This window comes from Mesocricetus auratus, unplaced genomic scaffold, assembly GCF_017639785.1.
Source record: "Mesocricetus auratus isolate SY011 unplaced genomic scaffold, BCM_Maur_2.0 Super-Scaffold_100691, whole genome shotgun sequence".
Taxonomy (NCBI): Eukaryota; Metazoa; Chordata; class Mammalia; order Rodentia; family Cricetidae; genus Mesocricetus; species Mesocricetus auratus.
In genome coordinates this window covers 3,692,676-3,710,521 of record NW_024429267.1, presented here as the reverse complement: position 1 = coordinate 3,710,521, position 17,846 = coordinate 3,692,676, and the positions used below count along the sequence as shown (strand labels likewise).

Sequence of the window (17,846 nt, the reverse complement as noted above, 5' to 3'; positions counted from 1 at the left end):
ACCTGTAACTCCAGTCCCAGATGATCCATCACACTCTTCTGGCCTCCACAGGCACTGTATACATGTGGTATACAGACATAGATGCAGGCAAAATGGCAGAACACACTTACCCACAAAATAAAAAAATAAAATTTAAAAAGATGATCCCAAGAAACATGACAAACCATGGCAGAGATGTTTTCTCCACCTCTCTACAGTGGGAGGATGACACTGGGCACACATCTTCCTCATGCATGAGCAGTTCTCAGGAAAGGACTGGTGTCCACTCTGTGATCCTTGAACCACATCCTACATTACTCAACCATCTAAATGAGCCCCATTTCCCCCAATCTTCACTCTCTCTGGATCAGATGTGGCCAAGTCCTATAAATAGAGAGCAAGCCAGTTGGTTCTGTCAACCTTCTCATACTCTGCCATATTTTAAAATTACAAAAATAGCCATGCCTTCATCACTTTGAAATTATTACATAACGTGATTGTCTCAGGCAAGAAAAATTTGACTCTTGTCTCTCTCTTTAGTTTCCAGAACTCATGGATCATCAGACTCTGTGATCTTTTCCACCAGGAAGACCATACCTGCCAACAAAAATTGTAGGCCTACTATGTACCCAGCATTGTTATAGAAATGCAGAGGTATTTAAGATAGAAAGCCAGTCTCTTACTTTCCATCCACTCTGGAAGTCTAAGTTATGTGTACAGGACACTTGAGAAGAAAGCACCAGTTACCACAGCATCAGCTCAGAAACTAAGCCATTAGTAGATACTCTGCCCCTCAGCATTCCCACGAAGAGCCAACATCCCTGATAATCAGCTGAGGTCTCAGGAGTAGACATCACATACAGCTGACAAACTCTTTAGACTCTTTGTATGCCTACACTTTGTACACCAGGCTTCCCCAACTCATGCCCCTCCCCCAAGCATATAATACACATCAGATTTTATAAATAAATCATCTTTTAATTACCTGGCTTTGTTTAGTTAGCAAAATCAAATACAAATAAACTTTTCTAGTTTATTTTTTCTTAATCATGTTTTAAGAAAAACATGTTCTGCCTTCCTGGCAACTCAGAGCCAACTTCCCTAATTTTCTTTCTTAACCAATGGCTAATGCACTTACTTCAAAGTATCAGCCCTACTGAACGGGTAAACCCAAGTTCAAAGATTCCAAGATCAATGGGGGCGGGAGGGGGGAGGATATGATGACACCAGGACTCATAGCAAACCATCACCCACTGTTTGCTTGAATGCTACTACCATCACTAAGATGATATCTCTGCCCTGTGGTGGTTCTGGCTTGGCCAAGCATCTGTTTCAGGTCCCATCAGTGGAACCCAGGGCAGGTGAGTCTTGCTTCTGTTTGTGATCTAATCCATGTTTCCTCACACTAAATCAGGGCCAGCTCTCAGCCCATGGGCTGCACCTGTTCAGAAACTGCCTCATGGAAGTGTCTATGAAGACAGAATAAGGGCCTTTATCTTGTACTTTCCTCTCTTTCTTTAAAACTCTGCTTTGTGCTCTCCTGGGGCTGATGCACTCATACACAACACAGGAGAAAGGACAAAGGGGTTTCCATGGGGCTGGGCCCTGGAGGGGTGCAGAGGAGCCAATCGCCCTGAGAGTAAGCCATGGCTCAGGACCTGGCTGTTTGAGGGCTCACCTTCCCCTACTTGGAGTTAGTGCTCTGACAGTGATCTCTGGCTTCCAAGCAGCTCTGAAATCTCAAATGGCTGGGGAAAATGCTTGGTTAGAAAAGTACTGTCACCAGCATGTTAGCACAGCATGCTCAGAACCAACTTCCGCTGCTCCTTTGGCCTGCACAGGGCTGCACTAAGGGCCCTTGTCCTGCAGAAGGGAAAAGGGTGGTTTACCCTCCCCAGAGGATGAAACCTTTGCCTCTGTTTCTTTTAGATATACACCTGACTTTACTGCTTTGTGGCAGAAGACACTGAACTTACAATGTCCATAAGGACTTGCTTGGAGACAAACCCATAAGTCACCTGTCCCCAGGACTCCCTAGGCACACACTAGATCTACAGATGCCTCCTTTTTTTCTCAACAACATCCATCTTAGCTCAGAGCCTTGCTCTTTGTGGGGACTAGAGGAAGCACACAGGGAACCGCACAAGCTCCTGGCCTTCAGACCTTCAGTGGGGATGCAGGAGATCAAGCACAGAAGCAGGCCTCCTATGGAGCCCATGTTGGCTTCAGAGTCCCCACCTTCCCACTCCACCCGTGCTGGGACCACAGTGTGCTCGTTGACACCTGGCTCTCCTGTACTACAGACCTCTAAGACTCATTCTACCCTGGCACGAAGAATATAGACCCAAAGATGTCTCAATACTGTCATTTCACCCCTCATTCACTTACGTCCCAGGAACAAAGATTTTTTTCCTAGTTCTTTTCTAAAAGTCCAGTTAAGGGAACCCCCCAAACCAGTCAGGTGGCCAGCATGATAATGGCAATCTTGGCAGAACAGAACCTGGTTGACATGGGAAGCACTTTTGAGTGCACAGTGCTGGCATCAATCAGTCAAACCTAGCAGGAAGAATTTAGTGCTCTTCATCTGAAGACAGGCCTTCGATCTCATCTCGGTCTCCTCCTATTGCCATCCAGAAGGCTTTGGCTACCTGTGAATAAAACATGTGACAAGTTTCAGACTAACAACTAACCTTCAGACCATTTCATATGCCACACCTGAACTGAGGTCTGTAATTCTACACTTTGGCCTTCCAGCAACACACATTAAAATCCCCAGGCAGCCTTTGGCCCAGACCACTGTACTAGGCATGTGCTACACTTGTGATCAGGGCTGCACATGAGTGTGAAGCTTCATTATTGACAAAAGCAAAAACATGAGCATGCAGGTGGCCTCAATGTCCGGAATGGACACAGCTCATATAATGAGATGTCACCAATCATGTCAGTTTCTTGCCAAAAACATGAGTTGCTTTGGCAATTACAAACAAAAAAACAGAGTTTTCCAGTCTAACAGGAAGGTAAGCACCCTGAGTACTGGTGAAGGTTCCATGTCACGTAACACACACTGAAGAAAAGTCAGTTTGACTGTAGCAACTGTGTTACTACTGTACAAATAAGCATCCAGCTGGCTATAGTATCTAGTGCAACATTCACACTATGGCCCTGTGGTGGTGCACATGTCACAGGGAAGACCTTTTGTAGATGATAAATACCTGCTGGGTCTTCTCACCTTTTCTGCATGCAACTTTCTTTGCTCATGAGGAAGCGTCGCAGCCTTGTCTAGGGGGAAAATATATCTTAAGAAATTTGTCTAATAGCACAGCAGAATCTAGAGTGCATGGGTGTGCTAACACTTGAAGATGGTAGATGGGTTTCTACGACATATGCTCATGGTATAGTCATTACAGCCATTAGGAAGCTTGAGTCTCCCAAATTTTCCAGATGGGATGTGAGTGAATTGGTGGGAATTTGACAGATGCTGTGATAATGAGACTCAATGAAAAAAGAGACACACTTACGAAGAAGGGAAAATGAGGGGGAAGAGAATCAAGACAGGAAATTTTTCCTCAGGGAATTTTTACCAATAAAATGGTCCAATCTCCTAAGCAGCTAAATTTCTCAAGCCCAAAGCTCAGAATCCAATCTAGCCATTACAAAGTGAGTTGCTACCACATAAACTAGAAAAGCATCAACATGAAAGGATTGAGACGTGCTGAGATAATTACCTTTCATTTCCTTTAATTTTGAAAAGAGCCTCTCGAAGTTCTCCAGATCTCCTCCTCCAGTGGTAAGACTCGCTAATTCTTGAATATCCAGGTCTAACATGGGATCTGAAACCAGAGTTGGCCACACGTTCCTTATATACATGCTGGGTACCAGGCAGCACTAACTCTCGTGAGTGTGGGCAATAGCTGAGTGCTGACACACGCCGGCTTCACAGGCTGCACAGAGCCCTGCCAAGCTGCTGGAGGCTCACTTTCATCCCCACAGCACTGTGATGAAGTAGAGGACACTACTTCCATCCAGAGATGTGACTTGCTCAAGCAACTTTCTCTGAAAGGCAATATTCCCTTCCTACACTCTCAACAGGGACCAGTATGATCATGTCAACATCCACCATTACAAACGGCCACACCTAAGCCTAGCAGGACAATTATCATTTTCTACAACTTGTAGACGAAAAACAAAGCAATCCATGTTTAAAAATGAACTCACATAAATGCCAGAGGTGGTACTGTTTTGAATCATGTTTTCTTAATACAAATCCTTTGCCATTTCTACCTCAGCATATTACTTAAAAAATAAAAAGATTTATTTTAATTATGCATATATACATGTGTGCCTGTGAGTGGATGTGTGAATGTGAGTGCAGGTGCTGGCAGAGACCAGAAGAGGGCCTCGGATCTCCTGAAGCTGGCCTTAAGTGGCTGTGGGCCTCCTCTGGATGTGGGTGCTGGGAATCAAACCTAGGTCCTCTGTAAGAGCTGTATACTCTCTTAACTATCCAGTCATTTCTCCAGCCCCGTCATATTTGTGACAATGACAGTGGCTTCTCTGACCATCAGTGCCCAGGACTCCATCCTCGGATTCTTTCTACTGCTGGCAGAATTGTGGCAGCATTTGTGTGGGCCCCTTGGTTTTCTAACATTTTCTACCCCTACTGCAGTGAACACATGCAGTACTGAGAGAAGCTTGCTTTATACATTTTTATCCATCAGTTTCCGCTTCCCTTACATCCATCTCTCTGTCCACCCATCCCCTTCCCTTACATCCATCATTCCATCCATCCATTCTTCCTTTCCTTACACCCACCCCCCTTCACTTACACCTATCACTCAGTCCATCCATTCCCCTTTCCCTTATATCTATCTGTTCCCGTTCCCTTATGTTCAAAGTTCTGTCCACCTGTTCTCCCTTCCCTCTGTCTCCCCACCATCATTTTTGGAGCACCAGGGATCAAACCCAGGGCCTTACACATGCTTGGTAAGCACTCTACCACTGAACTACACTACTGGCCACACCTTCATCAAAATGGAGTACTTTAACCTACCAGAATGTATTTCCACTTTATAACACTCCTGGGGAGCAGATTGCTTACTCCTGCTTAACTGAGGCAGAAACTCGGACCACTGAGGTGAATCAACTACTAAAGGCTGTATCACTGTTAGAGGTACAGCCATGACTTGAACCCAATCATATGGTACTCAAATACCCATAGCCTTGACCATTACAAGGCTCTATACACCTGTCCATAAACAATTTGAAGACAAAGATGGTGATTTATAATCCTTTTCATTTACCACACTGCCGTACAATTTGTTTAAGTGCATCTGGGGTCATAAAGTGTGTCTTGATTCAGTGCACACCAGGTCAGCTGTTGGTGTACAGGGCCAAAGATGACATTTCTGATTTATCTGTGCACAGAGATGGTAAATGAACTAGAGACAAAGACAGAGTCACTTTGTGCTTTAAAAAATATGCTAAAAAAATGAATTTAGGCCGGATGTTGGTGGCCCACGCCTTTAATCCCAGCACTCGGGAGGCAGAGGCAGGCGGATCTCTGTGAGTTGGAGACCAGCCTGGTCTACCAAGCGAGTTCCAGGACAGCCTCCAAAGCCACGGAGAAACCCTGTCTCGAAAAACAAACAAACAAACAAACAAACAAAAAGGAATTTATACAGAGCACTGAAGACAGCAGTATTTAAAGTTTGAGGAAAGGAGAACAATCCTACGAAGACATCCAGGAGGGAAACCAGGAGACACTGTTGGTGAGTGAAGAGAAAACAGCATGTCAGTGAAATGCCAGTCACAATCCTAAAGACCCTTGCTCAATCAAGATGAGGATGGGGAATACTAGTGTTAGTGGCACAGAGGTCACAGGTGGCCTTCACAGACAGCCATTTGAATGTCAGAGTGGGAAGGAAAGCTAAATGAGTTAGCTAAATGGACAGTCACAGGGGGCTCATGTCCAGTGGGTATGCCGTTCATTTTCTCCATGTTTGAAGTTAATTTTCCCCTCAATGTTTTCTGTCCTGGTGTCTACTCTGAGTTCTGCTGTTATCTCTGGGGAGCTCATGGAGGAACTTACCTACAATGTTGTCAACCTGTGCACCTGCTGAGCCACACGCACCACCATGATGGCCGGGAAGGGACTCTTTCCTCTCAGCTGCTGGCAATGGGGCCTGCTCCTAGGGGGAAATACATAGAAGCCAACAATTTAACAGTAAGCTATTTCAGTGAAAAATCCAAAAGAGTTCATTCTTCCCATACCCAGCTAGGTGTGAAGAAGCAATAACAGAACACGAAGGAGGAAGCAAATAGGAATGAGGTCACATTCAAACACAAAAGGCTGCAAAGCCACCATCCCAGCTGCTATTCCCCTCAAGGAAAAACCATGAATGTTAGGATCTTGCTACTGGCCACTAAAACATGTTTGGTTTGTATCATTTAAGATACATGTTATGGGCTGGCAGAATGGAGCTACTGAGGACAGAGGATGAATTGGAATGTCAGCTCACTTGGGTTTGACTCAGGACCTTGGTTCAACAAGTATTGAAAAAGATTCATGTTTGTTTTCTACATAACAATCTGACAGTAAGATGATGCTTCAAGGAAATCCTTGTATAGTTAAAAAAGTGCTCTAGCAAAAACTCTACCCGCTATCCCTGAGTGAGCACCTGCCAACTGTATCACCGCTAGAGGGACAGTCATGACTTAATCATATGGTACTTGAATGCCCACAGCCTTGACCATTACAAGGCTCTATACACCTGGACCAGCATTCCCTCAACAGGGGTCAAGCACAATGGGGTGCTTCAGAGCCTCCTTTCAGCTGCTGAGTTCTCTGCTGCCTCTTAAATAGAAGCTAAAGAAATGAAGACATGTAAAGATCCACGAGGATAGTAAAGTCAAAGAGGAGAAAAGAGCAGAAAATCTTTACCTCTGAGTGACAGCTCTCTGCTGATCCAACGCTGTGGTTTGTTCCAGCCAGTGAGTTGAGAAGGCTGAAGCCCTGGCTCCTGTCTGAAGAGAAGACACCATGAGCATTGTGGCTTTATGTTTTACATTGTGAAGTAACTACAATGACAAGCAAAGACTCAATCCTCAAAATTCCACCTCTAACTCTGCTGGTAAAAGAGTTTGGATCTAGCTGGGCAGTGGTGGCGCACACCTTTAATTCCAGCACTTGGAGGCAAAGGCAGGCGGATCTCTGTGAGTTTGAGGCTGGCCTGGTCTACAAAGCGAGTTCCAGGACAGTCAAGGCTACACAGAGAAACCCTGTCTTGAAAAACCAAGAGAGAAAGAGAGAGAGGCAGGGGAAGGAAGAGAGAAGAGTTTGGATCTGAAATATCCCATGAAGGCCTGTGTGCTCAAGGCTTAAGGTGCTACTGGGAAGTAGTAGAACATACTTGGAAGAAGTAAGGTCATTGGGGTCATGTCCTTGAATGGGATGCTGGGATATGGGCCTCTTCTTTTTTGCTTCCTGACCACCAAGAGGTAAACAATCACCACTATCACCCAAACATACCATGATGAACTATGTTATGACAGGTTCAAAGTGACAAGGGTGATCAACTATGAATTTAAACCCTGAACTAAATAAAGTAGGCTGAGTCACATAAGCTGATTATCTCAGGCATTTTATAACAGTGATACAAAGTTGACTGACACATATAATCTCTCAATTTTGTTTTAAATAACAGAATATTGGTCAAGGAAAAAAACTGTAGGCTATTACATACAAATGCCATTCCATGGCTTCATTTGTGAGTTACAACACCAGGGTTTTAGCAGTTGCTATTGGTTAAAGTCACGACTGTTTTTTTTTTTTTTTTTTTTTTTTTGGTTTTATGAGACAGGGTTTCTCTGTATTGTTTTGGAGGCTGTTGGTCCAGCCCAGCCCCGAACTCACAGAGATCCGCCTGCCTCTGCCTCCCAAGTGCTGGAATTAAAGGTGTGCACCACCACCGCCCGGCCACGAATGTTTTATACGTCAACGTGAATGAATTACTGCTGGGTAAAAAGAAGCATGGTGGTTAATACAGTTGTCATCTTGCTGCTGAGGAGCCACCTGTACTCAAGGTTCCCAATGTGTCTGTGTCACAATGAAGACAGGTCTGGGGCAGAGTAACTGGAACTGATCCAAGAATCACCCAGAATACACACTAAAACTGCCCAAGATCCAAGGGCTCTGAGGCTCACTAAGTCACCAAGCTGGGGTAGAGGCCCACTCATCTCAACACCTAGCAAGTGTTTCAGCCAGCAGAATCAGGAGCAGACAGGGCACTAAGGTTTCTGCAGCTTGCAGGCCTGGGGACAGGTTCACCCCAATGGCAGGTAGCTCTCATTTGCGATATACATATGAGAATGCAGGACTCAAGGATTTCACTTGTCACGGTGACACATGAGCACTTACATGTAGGCTGTCTGGAACAAAAGACAAATTCTCCACAGCAAACACATGTGCCCCCTCCTCCTACTGGAAATAACTTGGACTTTGGGTAATTTTCCCTCTAATTAAGAAGTCGCTCAAATTCCAACTCTATAGCTTGGCATTCCCTAAACTTGGCAGGCTGCCACTCACAGTAGGACATAATATGAGCTCAGCGTATCTTAGATTACCTCCCCCTCTCTTGTTTTTTTTTGAGACAGGGTTTCTCTGTGTAACTTTGTAGACCAGGCTGGCCTCGAACTCACAGAGATCCACCTGCCTCTGCCTACCGAGTGCTGGGACTAAAGGTGTGCGCCACCAACACCAGACCTCCCAGTACCTCTCTTACAGTGGCTCCCTGTGAGCAGCCAGGCAGAGGGGGGATGCAACTGAGAACACACTATAAAACTTTGGGCACCTTTGTTTTCTTTTATGTTCATCCATTAAAAAAATTTGTTTTATGCTATGTGTATTTAGCCACGATTTTAAAACCAGCAAAATAATGTTTAATGCTCTGATGCTAACATATGAAATTGTGAGAAAAGAAAGAGCAGGGAAGAAGAAAAAGAAAGGGAAGAGGTGGAGCTTATGATCAAAACTTTAGCTTCCACTCATGGCTCCAACCACCTTGTGACCTCAGACAAAGCAATCCCCCAGGGCCTTAGTCTGCAGTTCGCTAGAAACCTGTGATGAGAGAAGGGGTTGTCTGCACCCTCTCCTCATTCTCCTTGGAATTCACTGTGTTTAAGTACCTTTTTTTTTTTGGATACACATACACACACATATATTTAAAATCCTTATATTTCAAAACCTTAAAAAGTGCATGATGAGCCATGTGTTTAGAATGAATTGTAAGGAGTTGTGCTCAGCGCTTTCTGATAAACAATGGAGGATTCAGTCAGCTCATCAGAGGGCTCATGATGTCCCTTGCTTATATTTTAAGGAAGTCAGAGACACATACATTTATACACTTGAGGAAGGAACCCACATTTGTTTATTCAAAGCAGACTGCCTGCATTGAGTGTTGCTCAAAAGGCTTAGATGCTATTTTACACCCTGCCTGTTTTGCTCTGGTGTTCTTCACACTTCCACCCACATGCGCCCACTGCAAGCCACGCTCACGGAAAGGGGAGTTACATAATCTCCTCTTACTACTTGATAGTAACCATCCCAGGCCCCCAGGTTTCCAGCATGGGAATGCTACTCCTATTGAGAAGGGCCTTTCCCTTCAGCTGCTGAGACTAATTCTAGCATTTATGGTTTTATTGGCAGCATAAAAACACTGGACTAGGAAGGAACAAATCATGGTACTTGTTCAACTGATTCTTCTAGAACTTCAGGGATGTGGGAGGGGCAAATTTTTTAATTTTTTTTAATTTAAAGTAGAAATAAGCTTCTTTCACATGTGAATCCCAGCTCCCTCACCCTCCCCTCCTCTCCTGTCCCCCACCAATTCCCTCACCCCCCACCCAACCCTCACTTTGCTCCCCAGGGAAGGTGAGGCTCTCCATGGGGGATCTCCAAAGTCAGTCATATCATCTGGGGCAGGGTCTGGGCCCTCCCCCCCTGTGTTCAGGCTGAGAGAGCATCCCTTCATGTGGAATGGGCTCGAGGAGCAAGTTTTTATGAAAAAGAAATTAGTCAGGAAGCATAAGCAGGACCAACCCCCGCCCCCCACCAGTCCCACACACCAGCAAGGAACCAGGTACCCCTGATGCTTACAACTGTGGCTGGAACCAAACCCTTTCCATATTACTTTTCCCAAATCAAGTTAAGCAGTCCTAATTCAGAAATCTGAAATGCTCCAAATGCCAAAACTTGCTGAGTACCACATGATGCCTCAGTGGAAACGTCTACATAGCCAAAACACAGGTGCCTTATCAACCCTGTTCCAGGTCACCTCAAGTCATATGCATAACGTATGAACAAATAGCATATATGGCCCGTACACATGTGCGAAGAGTATTCCTAAATGCAGAAAGTTATAAAACTTAGTTTTAAGTACCTGAGTTATGGACACTCAGTCCACATATATGTAAGGTTTAATTTATAAGTTAGACAGAGTTAAGACAATAACCACAATAAAACAGGCATTTCAAGCAGAATACTGTAATAAAATTTCTCAAACAAGCTGGAGAAATAGCTCAGCAGTTAAGAATACTGACTGTTCCTGCCAAGGACTGTAGTTTGGTTCCCAGCAATCACATAGTGGCTCAAAACCCTTTGTAACTCCAACTTTAGGGGATCTGGCATCATCTTTTGATCTCTGTGGGCACTGCATGCACATGGTATGTACACACGCACTAAGTCCCAAATACATACACATAAAAAATTAATTACAACTTTAAAAAGAATTCTGCAGGAATGGTTGCCATCTCTCCAAATATCACCATGTACTGAACTCACTCCTCTTGTGACTGTGAGAAGATACTCTAGGGATTTCTGGGTGACTTCTCTGCAGCTCATCCCAGTTGCTTAGACAACCAGCATCCCTGTCACTGCATCTGAAGCCATTATTAACAAAGATCACATGTACATAGGCACTGAAGAACCTAAGCAGTCAATTGACAGTGACTGCTGGGAGGTGGCAATGTGTGGGATGGGCTGCTCAAAAGGACAGTCCACCTCCTTGGGCAGGTAAGGAGGATGGCACATATTCCACCTTGTCACTCAGAAAAGCATGCAAGTTGAAAAGAGGAGTTATTCATTTCTAAAACTTCTGGGGTAATTTATGCAGGTAACAAATAGACGGACCACTCTGTATTAAATTCATCCCCAAAACATCTGACTCCATTCCAGTGGTATAGTAAATTATGGATGGAAGATGTCAGTTGTCAGTGCCAGAAAAAGTAAAACAAACAAACAACAACAACAACAACAACAACTTGTTATTAGTATGGATTCTTCAAATGTTAAAAAATCTCCTTGGCCACATCCACAAACCTACATGATCTGTTAGACATTTTCTGTATTCATTTTTCAGTTTTTATTTCTTGAAAGCAACAACTTTTTGTCGTCAGCTCAGCAAGTTCAAGCGCTCTCTACATTTTAAGGTGTTTCTACTATTCTTATATACTTTTCCTCTCTGCACAAATACTTTCCTTTTAGTGTAAACCTGGTCTTCTCCACTCATATGGTAAGTGATAGCTAGGGCCATACACATGCTAATCACAGCAAGGACTCTTAAGTTCATAGAGAAGTTGCATCCATTTTTTTAGTGATTATCTTAAGCCATGCCATCGCACCCGAGTTATAGAACCTTTAAGAAAGTCTCAAATGCTGTCACCAGTATCAGGAAAAGGAACCTACATTATTATAGAATATTCCATGTCTCCCAGTGAGTTATAGGAAAACAAAACAAAACAAAATGTGGTAGGTTGGAGAGATGATTCAGCAGTTAAGAGCACTGGCTGCTGTTCCAGAGGCTTGGGATTTAATTCCCAGCACCTAATGGTAACAACCATCTGTAACTCTAGTCCCAGGAGATCTTATGCCATCTTCTGGCATCTGTGGGCACTGTAACCACATGGTACATATCTATATATCTATATCTATATCTATATTTATATATAGGTAAAACAACCGTGCACATTAAAACAAACTGAAAAACACCACAAAACCAAACCCTTATTTATTCTCTCTCACTCAACCGCTGCTTGAAGTATTCAAAATACACTATTAAAGCAAGGCTTACTTAGGCTCACTTTAGACTCAGCACTCCACGTGGTTCCACTTGTGCTAGATTCAGGAAAGCAAGTCTCTGCTCTGCCTGTGATGTGGGAGAGCTGCTAACAAGAGCCACTTCCATGGGAAAGTGAGATCACAAGATCTCCTTTCTACGAACAGTATGTTCGTTGTAGAGAACGGAAATATCAAGAAAGAAAAGACAGCAGCAAAGACACTAGTGAGTACTGTGGTGAATGTCCTCCCACTTCTACACAGTCTGAAGACCTAACTAAACTTTGGAGTGAGCACCGTCCTTCCCAAAGTCATGAAGGAGACAGAGCAAAGGCCATACTGAGTCCTATCTCTGAAGCCTGGAGCACACACCTGGAAAACCCTTAAAGGGGGATAGCGATCAAAAGCAGCCATTCAGACCCAAATGTGGGAAATAGCAGCAAAGACTACGAAGAGACGGCTTTCTCTGTATTACTTTGGAGGCTGTCCTGGAACTCACTCTGTAGACCAGGCTGGCCTCGAACTCACAGAGATCCGCCTGCCTCTGCCTCCCCAGTACTGGGATTAAAGGCATGCTCCACCAACACCGAGTGCAACGACTTTCTTAGGTGGTTTGTAGCCAGCTTTGGAAACAACTGCAGTTGAAGAGCAAGGTGATCAAGAACAGTGCCTCCAAGGTGGCCTGTGGAGAAGTTCCTACCATTGCTTTGTGTGTGGACACTCCTGAAGGCCATACCTGAAGGGCTCACCATTTCCTCCTCTCCTCACTAATCTCCCATAATCTTCTCCTTTTACAACACACTCCTTCTACCCATTATGCTTTCTACACACTCAGAATGGTCAATTATCTTAGTCATTGTTTTCTTTTTGACTATGACATTCACAGGGAGGATTCAGTCTGAGTGCTCAATGTTCCTGAGTTCCTCAATGTGAAGTTGAAAAGTTGGACTCCAGTTCAGCTTCATGAGATTTAAGGAAATCCCCTGAACTAGACACTGGCAAAGACATGAATTTGGTTTCCCAAGGTTACACAGTTTTAGGTAGATTGACAAGAACCCTCGTCACTGGCCATTGGTCCTCTCACTAATTTGATTCTTCATTTTTCTGTGACATTAGATTCAATTTTTATTTAATCATACTTTTTTACTTATGGATGTGGTGATGCCTGTCTGTAATCCCAGCACTTGGGAGGCTGAGGCAAGAGTATCAAGTTCAAGGCTACCCTGAGCTATATAGCTGTTGCTAATAATAGTAAGAGTAATAATAATAATAATAATAAACAATCTTTTAAAAATAAAAGACATAAGCTATCTACTTTCTCAAGTGAACAGCTTCAGGCAGAAGTGAGAACTGGGCCTTGTGATGTGGGCATTTCTTTTTTTCTTTTTTCTTTTGTTCTATCCATCAATTACAAAGGACAGCCTGACCTAGAATCTGGAACTCCTGTCATGGAATCATTTATGTGACATTTTAATAATAATCAATTCAGCTCATTTATATTGGGAAAATGGAAAACTGCTGTATGAAGAGTTACTTCTACCCACTGTTCTAAGTCCAGCTGCTCTTTGCCCACTGGGGGTGGAGTCACAACTCTTAGGCATTTGTTTAGTCTAACAGTCCTTCCCTGGTTCCCCTCACCCTCTACACTTACCATGGTGCTACTTGATGTAATAGGCAGAAGCCATCAGTGCAGGAAAAAGCCCTCCATAGAACTTGCCTGTGTCCAGCTTATTAGACCAGGGACAGGAACACTGTATAACATCAAATTGACACCTAGCAAAGGTGTTGCATATACTACTACCCTCCTCCATGATGTGCTAGTTCTCAATAAAGTCAGACAAGAACACAACTCTTATAGTACCACCTAAATTCAAGACACTGCCTCAAGCAAAGTACTTTGTATCATGGTTTTCCAATGCACTTAAACTGAAAGAGTCTATTGGGAAACTCAAAGGAGAGGGACTGGGGACTTAAAACAGCTGTCATATTTGTCATGAGGCAGTGACCTACAGTTTCTACTTTCATGAGAGTGATGATAAAGGGACATTACCAAGGCATAAATGTCAGGCCCAACTGGCTGGTTTACAAGCCATAGAGCAGGCTCTGGTGGGAGCTTGGGGACCACAGCAAGGAGCTAAGATTTTTATCTACATCCTTTCCTTGAATGGCAGCCTAAGCTCAGGCTGAGGAAGTTTAAGGTGTGACAGCAAATGAAAGGGTAAACAAAACGATGAGGCTCAATTAGCCCCAGAGGTGCCCTCAATGATGAGTATGGGTCTTGCCCACTTCATTTCTTGGACCATTTGTGGTTAGGTCTTTAATGCTGAATGGAAACTGGGGCTTCTCTGAAAGTCTGATCTTCATGATGCAATGGTCTCTGGGGATTTCCTCTTGGGCAGAGCTTAGAAGGCACAATAGACCTTGAGCTTAGTGCTTGCTGCCATTTTTATGGTTGCTCCCTGCCACCAGGAGTGTTTTAGACACTGTTTTCTCCCAAGTGCAATTCAATGCAACAGATATGCTGCCTTTGGTTAAATGCTACATAGAACTGTATCTTATACATAAGAGTAGGAATTTATTTTTGTCTTCCAAGCATCAAAGTTCATCCCTTTAGGAGCATAATGAGTTCACTAAGAATGTTATATTTGAGGAAACAAGACTCTGACAGAACCAATAGCAGAAACCCCATTGAAGTCAGTGCATAAGTCATGTCTATCAGAAAGATCTGCACATCTTTCCAGTATGGTCATATACTGCATAACATTTGGATCAACTATAGCTTGCAATATATGGCAGTGGTCTAAAAGACCCTGAGGAGCTTTGTGGTGGTTTGACTAAGAACGTCCCCCCTCCATGGACTCATATACTTGAATGCTTAGTCACTAGGGAATGGCACTATTTGAAAAGATTAGAAGGATTAAGAGGTGTGGCCTTGCTGGAAGAAGTATGTCATTGGTGATGGACTTTGAGGTTTCAAAGGCCCATGCTAGACCCAGTATCTTCCTCTCTGACTGTGTATCAGGATGTTGTTCCCATCTAATTCACCCACGCATGTTGTCATGCTTCCTGCCATGCTGATAATGGATCAAACCTCTGAAACTGTAAGCAAGCACCTAACTAAATGTTTTCTTTCCTAATAGTTGCCTTGGTCACGGCATCTCTTCACAGCAATAGAACGGTGACAAAGACAGAGAGATGAAGAAGACTGTTGCTGATTAATGTCTTAATGTGCTACAACAAAGTCATGGTGACCCCTGGTGTAAACAGGCTCACTGCACACACACATTTATGTGCAGCATATAATCTTGAAAATGATACTGGTTTATACACTTATACTCTGGTTTTTATTGTTATTCCTACTTACAAAAGAAAGTTTATTGTAAAATTGTGAGTAGCAGCCTCCTATGCCTTCCTACTGGGTTTTGTGACTACACTGGAAAGCCCCAGCCAGTGACTGACCTATATACCATCTGGGTTTGTCTGAGTACATCCTACATAGAATGATGACTTTATACAATGATGACGTCACCTGATGATGCCTTTCTCGGGACATACCTCCTGTTAAGCAAAGGAGGACTACAGTCACTTGCCTACAACTGTATAAATTAGTTTGTTTTAAAACATTAATTGAATACCTACGGTGTATAGTCATAACTCAAATCGAAAAGTATGCTAATCCACCTTGACTCCAAATAATACAACAACAATGTGCTGTCTCCCACTCAAAAGTAATTCATCATCATTTGCTGTATTAGCTAGCTGGAAGCTTTGCTGTACTTTCTTTGGATTAAGTTTAGAGATAATGGATCAGGACTAATACCATGCTATATAGATTATATAGAAGGATTTAAAAACAATAAGCAAAAGAAACCCCAAACCTCAGATATAATCATTACCACCAGTTAGTCTCATTAAAATCTTACTCACAACAGAGCACCTAGGCTGAGACAACTTGTGGCAAATAACTCACCTGGCTCTGCCAATGGTTTCCCATGCAGCCAAATCTACTTACTTAATCATTCTGTGCTCAGCTCTCTAATGCACTAATCATCAGCTAACTAAGCTGCCACAGCATGATGGAAACAACATTCTTGCTCAGGAGACCTGCAGTCCTGTCCCACCTTAGTTAATCACTGTGTGGGTATGGACAAGTCCCTTCTCCTGCCCAAGGCTCTTTTTCCTATAAAGGAAGAAGCCATACCAAATGCATAAGTGGAGATTCCCATGCCTTTGACACAATCACACACAAGACTGTGTCAAAGAAAGCAATGCCCCTTACATTCTATAAAGCCACAACTGAGGAATTGGCTCAGTGAGATAAAGTCCTTACCGCAAGAGAGTAAGGACCAGAGTTCAATATCCAAGGTTCATATAACAGCCAGGTAGGCGTGGTGACCCATCGGTAAGCTCAGCAGTAGGAGGCAGTGATGGGGATACCCTGAGAGAGCTGGCTAACCAAAGCAGCCAAAATGGTGTGCTCCAGATTATCAGTGAGAGACCCTGCCTCCAAATACAAAATGGAAGATACAAATACGATACTGATGGCAATCTTCGGCCTCCACAAGTACACACATGTACATAAGCCCACCATCTGTTAACACATATACACACACACCAAAAGAACCCAACAACAAACCTATGAGGACATTACAATTCTTCTTTAACAAATCCACACACATGCTCTTGGGTGCATCTTGCTTTCTTCCTAAGCATCTTTCTCTTAGCCTTGTGTTTAGCCTCTATATAAGCTTTTGACAAACTGCATGTTTATACATGTGCACATGCATGTGCACGCATGCACACACACATTAAATTTAGTAGTTAACCCAGCCACAGATGTCTTTTTTGTGTGTTTGTATGTGAATGTATAATGCAATCTTTTTGTTTGCTTTTTGCACAGTGCGTTAGGCAGTTCCCATTCTTCCCATCTTCCTTAATTATTCAGTCATCCTGATCTAGTATTTCCCAGTTCCCTGAGGCAGGGTCTCATTATACAGTCAGGCGGGCCTCAGGGACCCCTGCCTCAGTCTCTTTAGTGCTAGGTTTACAGGCATGGGCCTCCACACCCAGCACCCAACTTCTATAAGAACTTTCTTCACCTCATAGGAAAACCAGGAAGGAGAGTGGTCAAAACCAAAGATGGTACTGGAGTAGTGGCATGGGAAAACATATCATTGACAGATAAAAATGTTTTACCGCTGTCTTTGGAATTATAGCACAGAGTAAAAGATACAGACTTTTCCAGAAGACCAGCAGGGTTAGTGATCATCTGGCAAGGATGCCATTATACTATTCCTGCACTATTTAACAGACAAGCTCAGAAGTTCCTGGAAGTTTTCTGCCCAGTGCTGTTGAGAGAGGTGTTTGAGAGAGGCATACCTGACCCATTACTCAGTAACAGAGCTTAAGTGTTTCTGAAAAACCCCTTTAGAGGTGAGTGTAGCACCTGATACAGACTCTTCTGCCCCTATTGGGCCTCCACTAAGAATTACTCAACTGAGGCATGCCTAACATTGCCTTTCTCTCAGCCTTTACCATCATACAAGAGCCTTTCAGTTAGATCAGAGTTTTCAACCTTCCTCATACTGTGACCCTTTAACACAGTTCCTCATGTTGTGGTGATCCCAACCATAAAGTTATTTTTGTTGCTACTTTATAACTTTAATTTTGCTACTGTCATGAAATAGAGGTTTGCCAAAGGGGCCGTGACCCCCAAGTTGAGAATTGCTCACTTAGATCATGCCATCTCTATTCTAAG

The 17,846-nt window shown here is 43.5% G+C and overlaps 1 protein-coding gene across 5 annotated transcripts in view; it reads right to left on the bottom strand.

Annotated features, from left to right (window-relative positions):
• Nucleotides 1-936: 936 nt before the first annotated feature.
• Aagab (alpha and gamma adaptin binding protein) overlaps nt 937-17,846 on the bottom strand; it is a 41,298-nt gene continuing 24,388 nt past the window's right edge. For all 5 annotated transcript variants that reach the window (XM_013117457.3, XM_040739805.1, XM_021230402.2 and 2 more), the window contains exons 6-10: nt 6,920-7,002; nt 6,068-6,167; nt 3,705-3,809; nt 3,209-3,258; nt 937-2,627 (exon numbers count right to left, since the gene is read on the bottom strand). In XM_013117457.3, coding sequence (XP_012972911.1) covers nt 2,550-2,627; nt 3,209-3,258; nt 3,705-3,809; nt 6,068-6,167; nt 6,920-7,002 — 416 coding nt within the window. In that variant the 3' untranslated portion in view covers nt 937-2,549. The remainder of the gene's footprint in view (nt 2,628-3,208; nt 3,259-3,704; nt 3,810-6,067; nt 6,168-6,919; nt 7,003-17,846) is intronic.